This window comes from Neodiprion virginianus, chromosome 4 (genome assembly GCF_021901495.1).
Source record: "Neodiprion virginianus isolate iyNeoVirg1 chromosome 4, iyNeoVirg1.1, whole genome shotgun sequence".
Taxonomy (NCBI): Eukaryota; Metazoa; Arthropoda; class Insecta; order Hymenoptera; family Diprionidae; genus Neodiprion; species Neodiprion virginianus.
The window spans coordinates 20,421,765-20,439,415 of NC_060880.1; the positions used below are offsets into that span (position 1 = coordinate 20,421,765).

Consider the following 17,651-nt stretch of genomic DNA (forward strand, 5'->3'; position numbering starts at 1 on the left):
CTGTTGCAGAGCCATTGCAATTTGCGATTCAGATTCTGACGACGATAATTGCCACCTAAGATCAGACAAGGATTTGAACAGAAGAAGACTGTCGTTTAGCGAGGATGCAAGCAATTCTAGCACAAGTGAATTTGATCCAGGGGAAATCGTTCTTCCAAAACCAAATGCAAAAAAAGGTGAGACCTGTCTGAGGATGTAGGTTGAAAATTAGCAACGTTTTTTACTTACAATCAATAAAACAAACTGAGTAAATCTTGTATTTCAGTTCCAGCAAAAAAAATGCCACTAGCATCGAAGTTCAACGATATTATAAGTACTCAACAACAGATTACGAAAAGTTTTTTGGCTTCTTTATCTGCAACCATACCGATCCAATATTGTCATCCTGAAGCAAGGGCTTTCAGAGAGAATTACAAAAACAAAAAAGAGGAGCTGTGTAAATATCTGTTCAAATTATACAACAAAGAGATATTTGACGGAAAAGTAAGTTTGTTTTTGCAGTCTGGGCAGAGATGAAATTATTAGTAATGAATCGACTGTCAGTAAAAAAAATTAATCATCAAATAACGTCAATCTTCGTCGTGTATGTATAGCTGCCAGATGACATGGCTTTAGAATGGAATGTGAGAATGCGTGGAACAGCAGGTTTCTGTTACAACAAAAAGTCGATAAAGAGTATTGGCGGGATCGTCAGATCGTCACGAATAGTTTTGGCCACCAAAGTATGTGAGAAAATATCATTGCTGGCGTTTTTATGCTTCTAACACTTTTTATGAAGATTCTCTAAATTATTTTCTACACAGATTTTGGACACCCCGGATCGACTGCGGGACACTTTGGTCCACGAGATGTGCCACGCTGCTGCCTGGTTGATAAACCAAGTTTCCGACGGACACGGACCATACTGGAAAGGATGGTGAGTTGCCAACATCTCTCACTATTCTTTCTTTGCCCGACTAAAACGATTGATAATCTTTTCCATATCACCGTTTACTTCATTCTGTAAATTTCTATCCCAAGGGCAAGCAAAGCAGTGAAAAAATTCCCGGAACTACCACCGATAAAGCGTTGCCACGATTATAAAATCAAGACGAAGTATACGTACAGATGCACGAAATGTGGTTACAGGTAAGAGAAATGATCTCTGAATAAGTGAACATATTTTTTATCTGAAATCGCGGTTTTAACTTATTTTTATCTTCACAGCATAGGAAGGCATTCGAAATCGCTCAATGTGGAGAACAAGCGGTGTGGTCATTGCTATGGAAAGTTTGAACTTTTGATCAACCGAACAACAAGATCGGGAACAATGCAGACGGCAACTCCAGCACAAACCAGAACACCGTCAAGCTTTGCTCTCTACGTTAAGGAGAATTATCACTCGGTTAAAAAAGACCGCAGGAGTATAAAGCATGCAGATGTAATGAAAATTCTTGGGCAACAGTTTTCCGCTGTTAAAATTGGAAGAAAACAAGGCGAGGACAACAAAACTTGTCGATGAAATATTGATTTTTTTTTGCCCAAGGATGTACGTATGTATAGTGGATGTAATACTTTGAGGACCATCAATGGTTTCCATTGCCGGCATTGGATTATTGCGTATATTATAACAATTATGACGAACGCCGACTCTGAAAGACTGACGACGATAAATCTCCTGAGATTTATGAAATTTTTCTACAGCTTTAAACCAGATTTAAGTAGCGTTATTTACATTTAATATGTAGCTGATAAGCAAGCGATTTGTAATAATGTAATAATGCGATGTAAAAAGAGAATATATTTTATCTTCGTAATGAATACGAACATTATTTTCATCACGATAAGAACCCAAGTATGCAATTTTTAAATTTGATACATACGCATTGAATTAGGAAGAAGCAGCGCAACCTGTGGCGGTGTACGTGTAATATAGGTAGTTTTGAAAATATGCGGGCAGTCCCGTGATGCACCGGGTGTTTATGATTGTTGGACTGCGCAATCGCGGTGGACGGCAGCGCTCTCTAAAAACAGTAAAATGAAAGATGGCGACGTGCGAGTGGTGTATTTAAACATGTTGTTGCCAGTAGGTAAGAATTTCGACGACCAGTGTTAATTTGTGCCTCAAATGTAGAATGTCAGAACAAAAACGTGTTCCTTTTCAATCCCTGGGCACAACGAAAAAGGAGAAAAAGGGCGAGGATTTCGTACAGTCGTACCGTTTTACGCTCACCTTACCAGAGTCGAACGAGCAGGCATGTCCCGAGTTCAACTACTGCGAGCTCCTCAGATCGGCGGAGGTAAGTTTATAACAGAAAATGGTTACGGCGAGCGTTGAGGCTGTTTACCAATTTTCGTTACCGATCAATCGACGCGAATATTTCTAAAACTAGCCAATAACGAACAATAAATAGTGGCGGTATCGCGCCGCTGACACGTTACTTCCCCATTGGGTGCCGGTCCAGATAGAATTTCGCCGTATTTCATTCCCAGCGGTAGATCGGGTACCAGGGTAGAGATAGTCTCCCTCGTTCGTAATTACGTGCCAGAAGGATTCAAGAGCCTGTCGCCATGTTTGAGAGGAAATTCCGATCACCTCGTCGGGTTAATCGGGGCGCTGTCAGGTTGGGGTAGGTTGACCCTCTAGGTACCCCCCAGACTCGACGGATTTTTCCATTTTCTACAAGCTTTCCTTGTTTTACTTGAAATACAATATTTTTTATCCTTCTAATTTTTTTTCCTTTTCTTTTTAATGCACGCACCGCGACCGTCGTCGGAAGTAGATTTAGGTGGCTTTTGTCATTGAGTGACAATGTTCGATTAGATGGGCAAACGCGTGTGTTTTGCCCAACAACGCGATTATCATCACGCGTCCTGCATCGTATGGTGCATGCTTACGTGTCGCGTTGTTCATACATTTCTTCTAGATCGATGTTCAAGAAAGTCACCTATACCCACCACTCATCACGCTAGGTGCACACATACATATGCGTCGCATATTCGCGCTCGCCATAACACCATGTGCATACGCAGGCACACAGGCACGCGTACCCAACACATCGCGACGTGATATTATACCGAAGTATTCGTACATACATCTATATCCGCTGTTTGCAGCACTGCTAACCTGCGTAAGGTTTTAACGCGTTGAGCAAAAATCTCCGAGTGAGCCGATCCTAGGCGGTTATAACGCGTGAACTGCGCTATATGTCATGTCTCGAATCGTAGCGTAGGCAAAACATCTCTCAACTCTCATCTGTCAACCTGATGTGCTGCGCGCAAATACTTCCTCCTCCCTTCGGTCCCTCCGCCTATAACTCACACGTTATTATATTCTTTCAGATCCCATCCTGTACCTGTCTCTGCTTGCCTCGCTACCATCAGCGTCGCATCTCGCTCCTCTCCTCTCCTCTTCTCTCTTCCTCTCCTCCTCTCTCCACAACTCACCTTACTTCACGAAAAAAGAGATTGTCATATTCACCGCTGAGGTGACGTTGAGGAGATGGGAAGCGGTCCAGCGATCGAAATAAACTGTATGCAGCTGGCTTTGTGACCATTATAAAGACGCTTGTCAATTCTTCTCACTCACTATCGGGATAATCCGTCGCGCCGGTTCAGCCTGATCGATCATCACTCGTACTGTAGATCACGTATCCATCCCTGTTCCTCACCTCACACTTTTAATTCGATGCGTGCAAACGAAACGCGTAGACTAGTAGCTCGTCTTTTTTTTTTGGTATCCCTACTTCATTATTCTAATCGGCTTTTGTTCTAAGATATTGCGAACAAAAGATAAGTGTAAGATTATTTTCTTTTTTCTGGTCTTTCATTTCTTTTTCTTATTTTTTATTTTTTATCTTTTTCGTGAACTCGTCTACGACTATTATCGCAAATACGTAAACGCGTAACGGAAAATCCCTACTAGTTAATTTCCCTCGCACGATTTTCCTGTCTGCTTATACAACGAAATTGTGTCCTATTTAATCGCCTCTTTCATTATTTTTTCACCTATTGTCTAGTTGGCATACAAAATCGGCCCTCGCGCTGATTGGGAGATATGAGATCGCGACGGGTTCTCCCGTGATAGTGCAACACACTATATGCATACAAAATATACATACCTAATGCCCTCCCGCCACGCGCTCGAACATACTGAGAAATGGATGTGATTTTCCATTTTTTTTTTTCTGTATTGCATTCGAAAGGTCGCGTAAATCCACGTCCTTCTTTCGTTATGCCTCCTTGCAGTTCTCGCCATTAATGTTATCTTTCCCGTATTGTTTTATCCACGGAATTGGTCAGCGTTTTGCTTCTTCGTGTATCAGGAGAGTAGAATCAAATGTGAGAGAAGTGAACCGTCCTGAAATTTTGGCCAATCGTTCGACTGTGTTGCCACCGCAGCGGTTGCCCATTGCAATTATACTTAGGCGATCACGACAATACGGCACTCTACCTTGTCTCCAGTCGATAATGTTTCACCACACGCTGACCCCTGATACAAAAAATTGCTTTAAACAAAGCGTTCCGTGTCGAATTGAAGAACGAGCTTCATCACTGAAGTATACACCGTGTGTATGTGAATATGAGAGTGAATGAATGAGGCTTGTCATTCCATACGACGAATTAAACGCTCTTTATTCTGCTTTCATACCGACGGTCAGTCTGTAAAAAAAGCATTATGGATTGTAGAGATAAAGCAGATTTCTGCACTGCGGCCAATAATACGTTGAAACTGTAGCTTGCTTTCTCAGCATGGTATCCTGATAGATTTCAACATTTTGCGCACCCTTTGCGTTCTCTTCCGCCTTTATTCTTCCTCTATTCTACGTGTTCACATTACTCTACGTAACGTATGTAGCGTCATCTGCATGTACGCAATAACTTTAACGCTGAACCTAATAGTCGGTTATTATCATGGTTATAAATTTGTGCAGAAAAAACGGAAAAAAGAAAATACTAAAAAGGGCGATGAGAACAACACTGTCAATGGCCTGGACCCACACGATGACGATGACGATGAGAAACTTCAGGAGATGGCGAAGAGATTTGAAGCTAAATATGTAAGTTTTGATTTCGTATTTTTTCAACAGCTGTCGTTAATTCACTAATCTGCTATTCAGTATTTTATTTTCCTCTCTTTTTCCATCGAGGAAAAAAACGTTCATTATTAATCCCCAATTGACTTGAATTTTATGTATCAGGGAATCAACGATTATGTCGACCTTGGGGCAGGATATGACGAGTCAGATTCATTTATTGATAATACAGATGCGGTGAGTTTGACACTTTGCAGCTTGAGTAAATTATAGCTGTACAATGTGTATGCGCATATCTTTTTTGTTCTGAATCTACTAATTTACTTTTTGTTATAGTATGATGAAATTGTACCCAAAGAGGTGACGACGGTGAGAGGAGGTTTCTACATAAATTCTGGTCTCCTCGAGTTCAAAACTTCGGAGAGAAACTCACTAATTGGTAATATTAATAACAACAACAACAACATCGAGGATGAGAGTAGTGCAAGTAGCGAAGAAGAAACTGAGGAACCGAGCAGCCCTAAACAGTCCAAGAAACGTGTCATAAGCAGCTCGGAAGAGGATGAAATTGAGGATGCTGGTAGCGACCATCAACCCAAGGTACAGGAAAAATCGTAAATTTCTTTGGGGATTGACTAAAGAATACATATGCTAATAAAATGAGCCAACGATTATCAATGTTGTTTATCGTGTAACTATTATTCTTGGATATGAAGGATAATTTTGTGATAACTAACTGTTGTACATTATAAAAAAAAAAAAAAAAATTCTGTTAATGACAGATGTTCTGAAATAAATTGTTCTGAGGAGGGCCCCCATCCGGGCTGAAACGTTAACACAAAAAAAGTGTTTTTTGTTTATGACCTTCATATTCAAGAATAATATTTACACAACAAATCACCAAGGTCAAGAAAATCGTTTTCATCAATGTTGTTTATCGTTTGTTCCAGAAAGCCAAGCTCGATGATAATGTAGAAAAACATTCTAGCAACGATGTAATATTGAAGAAAAAAAAGAAACAAGAACAATCGATATTAAATAGGCAAAAAAATCCAGTCGTCAGAGACCTACTTAAAGTTAAACGGGAAATTCGTGACGGCGAGCTGGCAGGTATGAATGAATTCTGATGAGACATAAAAGTTTTTTTCCGAATTATTTTGATCAATTTCCCCAATTTTTAGACGATCAAGATGGGGGTGACAAAAAAAGAGTCAATAAAATTGAACCTAGTAAAACGAAAAGTATATCGGAAAAAAAATTTGATATTAAAAGATTTGAAAAAAAAGCATCTAGCAATGGGTTGGATGTAAAAAAGCCTGAGATGAAAAAAATCGACGACACTATAGAAAGTGTTGTTAATGCAGCACGAGTCGAGGATCAGTCAAGCTCCGATACTATGGATTCCGGTAAATCTAGAAGTATTATTTGCTCGAACTCCGACTGCGACGAAGCAATGGACAAGGAAGAATCTCCCCTGCCAGATATGCTCACTGAAGACATGAAGGAAATAATAAACAGATTGAAACTTCATGCCGAGAACAGTAAAGAAGGAAAAACCAAATTCTTCAATAGTCTGATTAATGCTGATCTTTTTAGGTAACACGCAATCATTTATCTTTGTTTGAGAGTGCACGTGTCTTGTTTTTTCCTGCTTTACCATGGAAAGCTGAATTATCTCTTCACTGCACATTTCGATTTTACTTTCAGCTTAGAAAGAAAGCTGCGTTTGAGGTACTCAGCTGGTGTAAGACTCCTAACTTATGCACATCTAGCCCATTTTTTACCGTGCAGTAAACCCACCCTCGTTAATCGAGCAAAAAAACTATATCTCCAAAACGTCGAAGACAAAGTAAAAGCTCCAATTGAGAGGTATGTGCTTTCATTTTAATGTACGTGAAAACGAAGTGTTTTAGCTTTGCATTGTTAAAAAATAGAGAGTATACTGTGTATAAAAATCATAACATTTTTTCCTTAGGTTAAAGGCAGCTATCGATAGAATAATGCCATCTGTGCTGGTCAAGTACACGAGGGACTGCCAGAGAGTTAGTGACGAAAAGTAAGCTCTCAAACTATACGTGTTATTAAGTCGATCCTTATGTTTGGGCTCATCCAGAAACTCTGATCTGATTAGTGATAATGGATAAAAAGAAAGTACTGTCTTTTCAAAAATTTGTATCAACCATCAGAATCAGTCTATTTTTCTGTTTTCAACTTCAAAAGATGATTTGATTTTTTTAAATATTATACATTGCGCCATTGTCATACGGATACTTAACCCAATCTGTTGATTGGTTTAATAGTCGAGCTATTAACTGTAATTAGTACATAGAAACAAATGATGAAATTTAAGTGAAAGAAGAAAGAAACAAACGATATTTTGTTTTTTCGTTTCTTAGCCCACAATTGTACTGGGAGATATATCGGTACTGTTGGTAAGGCGCCCCTACAAGCTGCAACTTTCTTTTTTTGCCTTATACATTCTTCCTGCTGCTCACTAATCACGCTTGCTAGCGATCACATATATTTGTACAAGTGTCTTCATTTCATTCAAAGACATAAATGTTTTTCCAAAGTGATTAGAGTTTAGAATCACGAATCTACAAATCTCGATAGTTTCTACATAAAACAATACATGCAGTCTCTCTTTTTTACCAATAAATTTCTTCCCACCAACATTGAGATGGTGTAAAGATTCTCCCAAGATTTTATCAGTGATATCAACACTTTGTGCCAATCATCATCAAACTTATGGTCGCATTAATATTATCGCACACACAGACCCAGTTTGCTGTTTTACCCTGGATAAAAATTAGTCGATATTCTACAAGTCTAAACAAAATCGTTACCTGATTACACATAGCATTGGGTACTTTAGGTAGATTCATTAGTCCCAGCAGCAAATGGTGCGAGTCACTGTTTATTACAGAATACACATATTTTTCTCACATTCTATCATCTTAGTGTTTCAACAAGGCCTCAAAATTGAGTTCATACTTGTTCATGACATCGAAAATTTCACGTTACAGGGGCGTCGAAGGTTCTCCGTCAGATGTTGAAAGCAGCGACGGAGAAGACAGCGGTAATAAGTCTTCAGAGAAATCAAAAGTTCCTCAAAGAAGGTTTCCATGGAGTGATGAAACAAAGTAAAATCTTTTATGCATTTCGTTTTGAATCCAACCGTTTCGAATTCTAACTGATAACGTCAATCTATGTGTAATTTTTGCAGAAGATTAGTAGCCGAGATTGCTGCCGCACGAAAAGAGTATTTTGAAATATTAAGACCGAGGAAAGAAACCGTTGAAACTTTCGTCTCGTCGTTTATGGATGCCAGAGTACGATCGCTCTGGCCTCCGGGATGGGTTCGACTGCAAACCTTGCTCAAGTATTCCAATCCTCAACTACAGTGAGTATAAAAATACTTCTTTTCATTCCAATAGTGAAGAAATGGCATAAATGATACAAAAAAACATGATTTATGCAATATTGTTTGGCGCTCGCTGCACGGCAACTGTACAATAGAAAATATCATTGACCGTCAATTGGAATTATGTCTTTGGAAAAACTCAATCAATCACCCAATAAAATTCAAAATTTACTTCCAACTCTGAACAATATTCTCTTGTGTACGCTATTCTTCATCGAAATACACGCGTCTAGAGCATTACCATTTGGCCGTTCTGTGTTTTCAGGGTGGTGATTGAGTTGGATTAGTGTTGGGATAGCCCTACTCCGGATTTTCCCCGCTAATCAATGGATTCTATCATAGTTATTACAATTGAATATTTAATTTTGTACATTCGAAAATGAAAAACGAAAGAAAGCAAAAAAAAAAAACAAAGAAATGCTTATGTTTTACTGTTAAAAAGCAGAATCGAGGTGAACTTTCCTTATCTTCGTACATATTACTTTGCTACATGTTATATTTCTTGAACGCCTCATTCTCTATTGTAAATATGTAATGGCCTGAGATACACAGATGTATCATTAGACGCATAAACTGATGATCCTGGTACTCTGATATATTTATTAAAAAACGATTTTTTTGACAATTCAAATTTCTGATTACTGTTCTTCCTACTCTCTTCTCGTTTCCCCTCCCATAAATTAATATACTGAAATACGGTCAGCATGCCACAGTTCAGGAAACAAATCAACAAACAACTCATCAAGAAAATAAAGTGTTTCCTTCCTGCCTCAAAAAGTAACTAGCAAATTAGACATGCGGTAATTTTTCTGATTGTAGGATAAAGAGGAAAGCAAAAAAGCTTAAAGACGGTTCTGCGCAGCCCGGCACAAATCCAGGACTTTTAACGTCTGTCTCAATTGGTATGACGTCGACCATGATGAAAGGAGATCGTTTAACAGCAAACAACGAAGTGGCAGTGATAAATCAAGTGGAAAGAGACAACAAAACGCCGACGAATTATTTGAAATCAGTCTCCATGAATTCATTGGACATCCAGATGAACTGCCTATCGTCTAATCAAGGTACGAAATTGAATGACACCACAAACGTTGCCCAAAGTTCACAGTCGGATAAAAAATCGTGTTCGAAATCGTCCAAGGATGCAAAACGCGAAACCCCAGCAACAAGTCAATACAGCTCGACTTCTTGCACAACAACGAATGTGGCGAACGTTGCGAAAATATCCGTAGTACCAACCGCGCAACTAATGCCGCCCAAATCTAAGTTGGACAAATTCAACCCAATGGATCTGACGAGCAGTTCGCTGTCAATAACGCCGGTAAACGACTATCACAAGTCAGGAAAAACCAGCGAGACGAAAGAGTTAAAAAAGGAACGTCAACTCGACACCATTTCTATAACTCCCTGCCCTGATAGCGCAACAGATGATGGAGCGGCCACAGTTCCTCTTTCCGTCTCTTACCACTCGAGTGCCTCGACTCAAGCAGCTCCTCAGTCAAAGCCGTTGCCGTTAAAGCATCGGATATTGCATGAGAGTTTGGACACAAAGGAAGAGAAGGCGAGCGGAGATAAGGAAACAACAGATACGCTCAAGACTGAGAGGAAGGAGAAAAGGGAGAAACGGGGCTCAGAGAACAGGCATAGATCCCATGAGAGTAAAAAGGCCAAGAAGGAGCAGAAGGCGTACGAGGTGTCAGAAGCGCTGAAGCTTGATCCTGTGCCGCTGATGTCGCTGCTGTCGAAAGAGGAGCAGGAGCAAAGGCAAATCGAGGAAACTGTTGCAGCGACGAATTTCTTGAGCCAAATATACAACAATGACGATGCTCCCAGGACTGTGACGGAAAAGCGAAAACAGGCAACGAACTTGTTGGACGAGGCAACCGGCAATGTAATCGCGCCGCCCAGTGAGCAGGAGAACGACGTTCAGATGGTTATGCAGTCCCTGAAAGAACTCGAAGAGCTACAACAAATCCATTCGCCAGTAAGCGTCATTCAAAAGCCTAGTAAATCTTCAGCGAATGTACAATACGGTAACTACCCAGATGACTATCAAGAGGATCATCAGCATCTTTTTATCAAGAAGGAGGAAAAGGTGAGAACTCCTAAGAAAGAGGATACTCACTGGTAGGATAAAAGAAACTTAAATTCTGAATGTATATGTTTTATATGTATATATTTATATATATACATACAGACTTATCAACGCTGTGCTTTGATGCACCAGATGAATATAATGTAAACTGCAATGCAACAAGTTTAAGACGTTATTCATCGCACCAATCCCTTCGTTGTAACAAAAAAACAAAAATAAAGAAAACACTTAACATAATACTATTTGAAATAATACTGAACTTCCAAGGAATTGAAATACGTCCTGATTTTCCGTTGTGAAATTTTTTTTAAAAATGGGGAAAAAAAATATAAATAAACAAAGTGGATAAAACACGAGTAAATTCTATCGTTAAACAATTATAATAGGACACTGTTTTTATCACCATATAATAATAAATTGTAATGTATGGTAAATTTTCGTAATATGACAATTATTGAATGGTTTTGTGCGGTAAAGGAAAATATGTTTGTACGCTAAAGTGATGACAAAACGCAGGATTACATTTTTCCACTTCTCTGCAGCAAACTTTTACCCTATGATAATAATAACAATAGTTTCTCACAATAGAAGCAGCGTTATAATAATAGTACGTAGAAGTAATTGTTGTTTCTACTGGAGAATGGACAAATCAGTTATTGAAGTAATAATAGTAACATTAATAATAAGAATATTAATAACAATAATAATAACATTAATTAAAACAACGTGATGCCACAATATCATTTCAGAAAAGGAAGAAAACAGTTGAAATCAAACTCTACTGAGTATTTGTTATTCAATATCGAGTATAATATTACTATGCATATGAAAATATGAAATACCAAATAAAATGGAGGACGTTGATGTATTATAAATAATAATAGATGAATGAGATAAAGTGTAAAACCAATGTGATTCAAAAGCATATTTATTGTGCTTACTTTCGTGATTGATCAATGGAATATTTTGTTATTACATACATGATTTGCAATATATATTCCAGATCTCAGGCTTCCCATGATCCACTGAGTTCTATGACTTTTTTTTCGATACGTGTGTATATCTAATGAATCATCGTCTATCGTTTATTATGTGTCGTTGGTCCTTCAAATCTGAACATATTTCTCACAATGTTCTGCGATATGTTAATTCTGGTCAAAATATTCACCAATTGAGTGAGTGATAGAATTGGTAATTCTAGTTCACATCGTAAATTTTCTTTCTTTTTATTTTAAACACAGAGGTTGCGAAACTTGCCTATTCTAAGATTTTTAGGATTGATTTATTCCATGCTCCCTGCCCTTATTCTCTGCTGTATTATTAGCTTGTAATAGACGCGTTCCATGATTAAAAATTTAATCAGAAAAAAATTGTCAGTGTGGTTGCTGTTATTCCAAGTGCTAGGAGTACAGCGATAAATTTTTGTGATCTCTGCACTTGAATGTGCGAAAATGAGACTATTATTATTCGTGTATGACAGCGAGTCGTTGCGGTGTACAAGACAAATGAATATCATTCATTGTATCGTACATACAGTAATATGTACATGATTGCAAACGCATAAGCGTTGACTACATATGTGCAAGGAAAAATGATGAATCCTTATAGTTTACGAAAATTGAAAACTAATCGCGATTTATCTACCATCAGTAGGTATTGAAAAGAAATAATCTTAAATTATATTGGCAAAAGGGAGGAAAAGAGAACAGAAAGTTTTGTTTCAGTGGTCAATATAAGCCACTGGTGCCTGATAATATTGTTGTTATTATTGTTATTATTATTATTATTGTGTTGTTGTAGTTTTTGAATTTTTAACGAGCCTCTGCTGTACTAATAATTTATTATTATCGTTATTATTATTACTATTATTGTCCTGCTACTAAATATTATATTTTGTCTTGGGGAATTCTTCGTAATTTCTGAAGCATTTTAAAAATAACCAAAATCTATAATTTACACAATTTGATTATCAACCTGTAGAAGGCTGGCATTCTTACCTTGAAATTGGATATTTTTTAGAGGTACGAATTATGCATATAAATAATCTACACGTTCGATGGAGCTTCCTAGTTATCTACTGACTCCTAAAAGAGGCAGGCTGGTCTGCTAAAGGTTAAACCGTAATGATAGTAATGATGATGATGATGATGATGATAATGATGATGATGATTAATAATGACAATGATAATGATAATAATAACAATAGCATTAGTAGTAATATTAGTAGTTTTAATGATCCAGTGTGTACAGTGAAATTAAATTATAAACGATAACGATGATACAATTACGATATCTGAAGTAAACAACATGAAAGGTGAGAATGAAACTAATAGGCAAAAAACATTTGTACATAAATTATGGTGACGTAATGTGCGATGGGGTGGCTCGAGTCATGAAATGGTCAGTATCTGAACTATGACATTGTCTATTTTTACTCTTATAAATATCTACAACAGACATTGCTAAACTGTCGACTTTATTTTTTTCATTGTAAAGCATAAACATATTTTAACTGTAATGCTTCTTTTACTGTGCCCTAATATATGTTGGATGCAAACGGTTTCATTTTTAGATCGCAGGCACGCCGAAGTATATCTTGTTTATTTATTTATTTTATATACGTTTCGGCTTTTAAAGTATAGTATCGATAAATCTTATGATTGACAGTTCTTTTTTGGGTCACCTCAACGCTGCGATGGGTCTCCTCAACGACCCAGTTTAATGAAAATATATCGACGATTGTTCCTAGCGATGTGTATAAGCCAAATTCGTTTTTTTCTTCTTTTAAATTATGTTATTAAACTAGAGAAAGAAATTTCTGTCATTATCAATTCTCTTTTTAATCTCACCTGTTCGTCTTACCACTGATTTGTTTTTCTACTATGCTGTATACTGTAATTAGCTGAAAAATATTGAAGCAAAAAAGAATATAACAGAAGTACTACCTTGGTAAAATAACTGAAAGGTAATTTAAGAGAAAAATTAAGGAAATAGAATAATATTAGGTAAAACACTCAAACTGTGCGATAAAAACATTTTGAGTATCTTGTAATTATGTACAATATGCTGAAATTATTTCAATAGACATACGTTGAACAATGTTTCCAAACTTTGCGTCCTGTTCGAATGGTTTGTATGTGTCTAAATAATCGCGCACATCTCGACTGTGAGGTAGAGAGAAAAAGAGAGAGAGAAAGAAAAGAAAGAAAAGAGAAACAAATTTAGCATATTTTTGGAATGCATAAAGCTGAATAATATTAGCAATTATTATTGATATAATGTAGAGTAAATATGTATCATATATAGAAGAACAATCTCAACAAATAACATCATAAATAATAGTAATGATAAAGACATATTGCGACGTTATAAAAATTGCCTAAAAGTATGGAAAATTTTAAAAGAAAATAACAAAAAAAAAAAAAAACCAAACAACCGTGTACTGTATCAAGAATATTTCGCTAAGATGACTTTTAAAATATAAGTTTTGAATATTTTTTACAATATCCCGAATATTATACCTCATCCATCCCCCCTAGACACGACATATTAAAAAATCAACACATTTCGAAATCGATAAAATTTTGTACTCTCGCGCCGTTTTCAGCGCCGGTAGGTGCGCGACTAGTCAAACCGAATGCCTGCGACTCGCCTAGTCAGTCATTTAATCAGCGTAGTCCAAATTATTCGGTTTCAATTTTCAAATTGTGACAACCACAGGCGGGAATACGGACACACCGTACAACATTGCACAAAACAGGTATGCGAGTACTTTACCGGTAATCAACGGCCATCCATTTTGCCTGAAGCCATTGAGATTCCTACCGTCAAATGCCGATAAATATTTCCCGCATCTGTTCAGTGACATTATCGTAAACCGATTTTTAAACACGCATAATTCAAGGTTAGGCCGAGCAACGCGATGGCGCAAAAAGCCTGCGACCCGACGGTGGAGCGGCATTTCAAAGGACACAAGAACGGAATCACTGGTCTTTGCTTCCATCCTGGTACCCACCAGATCGCGTCCAGCAGTTTGGACCACACGCTGATGGTTTGGAACTTCAACGAGAGGGTGCGAGCTTTCAGATTCCTGGCTCACAAGGACATCGTCCTGGACACGGCATACGCTCCTTCGGGAGAAATCGTTGTCAGTGCTTCCAGGGATCGCTCGGTCAGACTCTGGATACCAACTATCAGAGGCGAGTCTCTGGACTTCAGAGGGCACATGGGCGCCGTCAGATCAGCCAGATTTAGTCCAGATGGTGAGAAGGTGAGGGAAAGTAGACAAAAATTGCTTGATCTTTATAATTCTACTTTGAATTTGAATGGTTGGTATTTTATTCCGTTTCCATAGCTGGTCACAGCGTCAGACGATAAAAGTGTCAAACTGTGGATGGTCTGTAGAAGAAGGTTCCTGATGTCCTTTACAGAACATAAGAACTGGGTGAGATCTGCAAAATTTTCACCCGATGGAAGGCTTGTCGTTTCATGCAGCGATGATAAGACAATTAAGCTGTGGGATGTGGTCAGCGGAAAATGTGTAAAAACGTTTAATGAAGTAAAAGGTATGTGTATGTCTGTGTACTTGATATTTATTTTTAACCCTTCACGGTGGCACTGAGTCATTTTTATCCCCAGAAATCATGGATTTATTATGGAACAACAAATAAGTGCGACCGCAAAGGGTTAAGAAGTCTGATTAAGAATGGACAGTTGTGTATTCATAACGCTATTGCCTAAGAATACAATTCATCTTTCTAGGGCCAGCGCTTGATGTTGAATTTCATCCCAGTGGAGCTGCTTTAGGATCAGCAAACATTGGCGGCTGTGTTAAACTCTACGACTTACGAACAGCTTGTTTGCAGCAGCATTACGTAGCACACAGTGGCCAAGTGAACAAGGCAACATTTCATCCGAATGGAAATTTTATCCTCACAGCGTCAGAGGACTCCACAATGAAGGTACAGTGATTTTGAAGCTAAGGATTAAAGATATTATACATTATCAATGGAGTTTCCCTTAGAACATGAACTTTCATTTCTCTTGGGTAATCGAGTTTTCATATTCCAGGTTCTAGACTTACTTGAGGGTCGGCCGATTTACACCCTCAAAGCACATAGCGGTGGTGTGACAACTGCAGCCTTTTCGCTGAATGGTGATTTCTTCGCATCAGGCGGATCTGACCGCCAACTTCTGGTATGGAAATCGAATTTCGACAGGGATGACAATGCCCGAAAAACTCCTCGACAACTGATATCGCCAGGGGCTAAATTGAAGCTGAATATGAAACAGGGCGAGAGCGATGTATCGAAGATAGAGGAGGACAAGAACAGAACGATAACAGACGATGAAAAGGAAAAATTAGAAGTAGATGAAGACAGGGATGAAGAGGTTTAATGTCTTGAGTCCAAAATTAGTCATCTGTCAGCAGCTTCCAAGGGACCAGCATCGTGATATAGACGTTAAAATCGAATTATCCGTAATTTTTCAGTATGGAACCGAATCTATGGCGGAATTTGAATCCGGGGATTCAGATGGCTGCTGCAAAGGACCCCTTCGCGATATTCCCGGGGGACGAGTCGACGTCGAAGTGATAAATATGCGAAATCAAAGACCGATGGAAAGAGGACACATCGCTAAATTTCCACCTTATCAGCATAGCACTTGTTCTGCAAGTGAATTGCCAAACCAGAGTCACACGGTTGTAGAAGCACTTAGCGGACAAGTTGAATCGCTGAGGAGTACGATTGTCCTAATGGAAGAGAGGCTTGGCATGGTCGAGAGAGAGCTTGAAAACTTGATTGTATGAATTTTTTAATATTAACGAGTAGTATTAAGTACCGATGAGTCTCATCTTCCTGAATTTCGAATTTGGAATGAATTCCGTATATGTTTAGTTTGACAGGCAGATCGCGACTTAAACGGGGTGTTGGGGCTCTAACAATTTGATTGAAATTTACTTATTTTATGTTTTGCTACCTTTTCACTCACAATACTAAATCTATTTTTATATCCAACTTGATTAATTATTATATGATAATGCTTAGGCGAACTTGGAGGCTTTTCTTTCAATCGTAACTTAAGATTTTTATGAGGTGATAGGTGAGATTGTAGCGAGTGAATCCCAAATTGAAGTTATGCCATATAATGAAAACGCTAGTCTTCCGCTATTTATTTTTTGTGTTTACACACATGTGATGATATTTATTTTATTACCATTATTCTTAACATTAGAATATACACAATAAAAATATGCACAAAAATGGAGAGAAAATCTTGTATTGTTAGTAAAAGGTACATGTATACGATTACAAAGTTACAAAACTGTTAGTTAATTAAAAGTGGCTATTCAAAAAGAACCAAAAAAGCATAAAGAAGAAAGAAAATTACGAACAAATATCAGGGATATCTGCTGAATGATCGATTTGTTTAACGTTCATTTTTTAGTACCAAGATAAGTACAGGATTTTCCGGTTTTCTTCAGGTAGCCCAATATCTCGTCTGATGAGAGCGGTGTCGTTACGAAAACCTTCTTCCCTGGCAGATCAATCTTCACGTTTTCGATGCCTGGAAAATTATATTTCCAGAGAACTTACCCAATGATAGTTATGTACGACGTCTATGCCGTTAAGGTACAAAAAGGTTATGTTTCACCAACGTACCAGCTTTGTTGCCAAGAACCCGTTCGACGGCACCAGAACAACCGGAACAGGTCATCTCGACGTTGAATTCGTGTACCTGACGAAAGGGGGGAAAAATGATTAACGTGGAAAGCAATGATGGAGCGAAACAGGGCTAACATTAGGTAAATTTGACGCTTCTTGTGCCTCACCTGCGACCCCATTGCCACGTTCACGAATTTACAAATTTAAATACTGCGGGGAAAGATAGAGAGGTACTGAATAGAGGCGGGTATGCAGTGTTCGATAATTACATGCGCGAGATATTTTACACTGACTGGTGTCGATTATTGGAAAAAAGAATATCTAATTAGCCTCTTATCATCTCTTTTCTAAAGATGAGGGAGATTATTATAATATCCTTATCGTGCTGGTGTACAAAGTCAAATGTTACGCTGTTTCATTTTTATTCTATTTTTTTGTCACGTGTCAATCTG

At 38.1% G+C, this 17,651-nt stretch overlaps 5 protein-coding genes across 8 annotated transcripts in view; 3 read left to right on the forward strand and 2 right to left on the reverse strand.

Annotated features, from left to right (window-relative positions):
- LOC124303043 (uncharacterized) overlaps positions 1-1,785 on the forward strand; it is a 4,857-nt gene extending 3,072 nt beyond the window's left edge. For both annotated transcript variants that reach the window (XM_046759767.1, XM_046759769.1), the window contains 6 exons: positions 10-176; positions 266-483; positions 594-722; positions 804-916; positions 1,021-1,128; positions 1,207-1,785. In XM_046759767.1, the coding sequence (XP_046615723.1) occupies positions 10-176; positions 266-483; positions 594-722; positions 804-916; positions 1,021-1,128; positions 1,207-1,501 (1,030 nt within the window). In that variant the 3' untranslated portion in view covers positions 1,502-1,785. The remainder of the gene's footprint in view (positions 1-9; positions 177-265; positions 484-593; positions 723-803; positions 917-1,020; positions 1,129-1,206) is intronic.
- The window catches only part of LOC124303042 (tetratricopeptide repeat protein 17), a 17,627-nt gene extending 14,240 nt beyond the window's left edge, over positions 1-3,387 (reverse strand). The window contains exon 1 of the mRNA XM_046759764.1: positions 3,336-3,387. The gene's annotated coding sequence lies outside the window, so the exon portion shown is untranslated. The remainder of the gene's footprint in view (positions 1-3,335) is intronic.
- Positions 2,027-14,038, forward strand: LOC124303045 (ubinuclein-1). Of its 2 annotated transcripts, XM_046759770.1 has the most exons (12): positions 2,027-2,279; positions 4,914-5,039; positions 5,181-5,252; positions 5,352-5,615; positions 5,966-6,125; positions 6,197-6,611; positions 6,723-6,884; positions 6,991-7,071; positions 7,412-7,447; positions 8,042-8,158; positions 8,242-8,418; positions 9,259-14,038. In XM_046759770.1, exons 1-12 carry the CDS (start codon positions 2,115-2,117, stop codon positions 10,568-10,570), a joined length of 3,087 nt encoding a protein of 1,028 aa, XP_046615726.1. In that variant the 5' UTR covers positions 2,027-2,114; the 3' UTR covers positions 10,571-14,038. The 2 variants fall into 2 exon arrangements, with proteins under 2 accessions (XP_046615726.1, XP_046615727.1); XM_046759771.1 differs by lacking the exon at positions 7,412-7,447.
- Positions 14,039-14,156: 118 nt separating this feature from the next.
- On the forward strand, positions 14,157-16,908 carry LOC124303050 (POC1 centriolar protein homolog A). Of its 2 annotated transcripts, none has more exons than XM_046759778.1 (6): positions 14,157-14,294; positions 14,439-14,804; positions 14,889-15,099; positions 15,296-15,495; positions 15,605-15,925; positions 16,026-16,908. In XM_046759778.1, the coding sequence occupies exons 1-6, from the start codon at positions 14,172-14,174 to the stop codon at positions 16,341-16,343; spliced, it is 1,539 nt and encodes a 512-aa protein (XP_046615734.1). In that variant the 5' UTR covers positions 14,157-14,171; the 3' UTR covers positions 16,344-16,908. The 2 variants fall into 2 exon arrangements, with proteins under 2 accessions (XP_046615734.1, XP_046615735.1); XM_046759779.1 differs by having other exon boundaries at positions 14,230-14,294; positions 14,444-14,804.
- LOC124303070 (copper transport protein ATOX1) lies at positions 16,798-17,627 on the reverse strand. The gene is made up of 3 exons (XM_046759830.1): positions 17,367-17,627; positions 17,197-17,272; positions 16,798-17,101 (listed from the first exon to the last, which is right to left on the reverse strand). The coding sequence occupies exons 1-3, from the start codon at positions 17,376-17,378 to the stop codon at positions 16,971-16,973; spliced, it is 219 nt and encodes a 72-aa protein (XP_046615786.1). The 5' UTR covers positions 17,379-17,627; the 3' UTR covers positions 16,798-16,970.
- Positions 17,628-17,651: the final 24 nt, after the last annotated feature.

Coding starts and splice junctions, on each gene's coding strand:
- LOC124303045 (XM_046759770.1), top strand. CDS start 2,115: ATGTCAGAACAAAAACGTGTTCCTTTTCAATCCCTGGGCACAACGAAA. Junction 2,280..4,913: donor AGCTCCTCAGATCGGCGGAG/GTAAGTTTATAA, acceptor AAATTTGTGCAG/AAAAAACGGAAAAAAGAAAA. Junction 6,885..6,990: donor GTAAAAGCTCCAATTGAGAG/GTATGTGCTTTC, acceptor TTTTTTCCTTAG/GTTAAAGGCAGCTATCGATA.
- LOC124303050 (XM_046759778.1), top strand. CDS start 14,172: ATGCCTGCGACTCGCCTAGTCAGTCATTTAATCAGCGTAGTCCAAATT. Junction 14,295..14,438: donor TACAACATTGCACAAAACAG/GTATGCGAGTAC, acceptor GCATAATTCAAG/GTTAGGCCGAGCAACGCGAT. Junction 15,926..16,025: donor ATGAAGACAGGGATGAAGAG/GTTTAATGTCTT, acceptor GTAATTTTTCAG/TATGGAACCGAATCTATGGC.
- LOC124303070 (XM_046759830.1), bottom strand. Junction 17,102..17,196: donor GGTTCTTGGCAACAAAGCTG/GTACGTTGGTGA, acceptor ATAATTTTCCAG/GCATCGAAAACGTGAAGATT.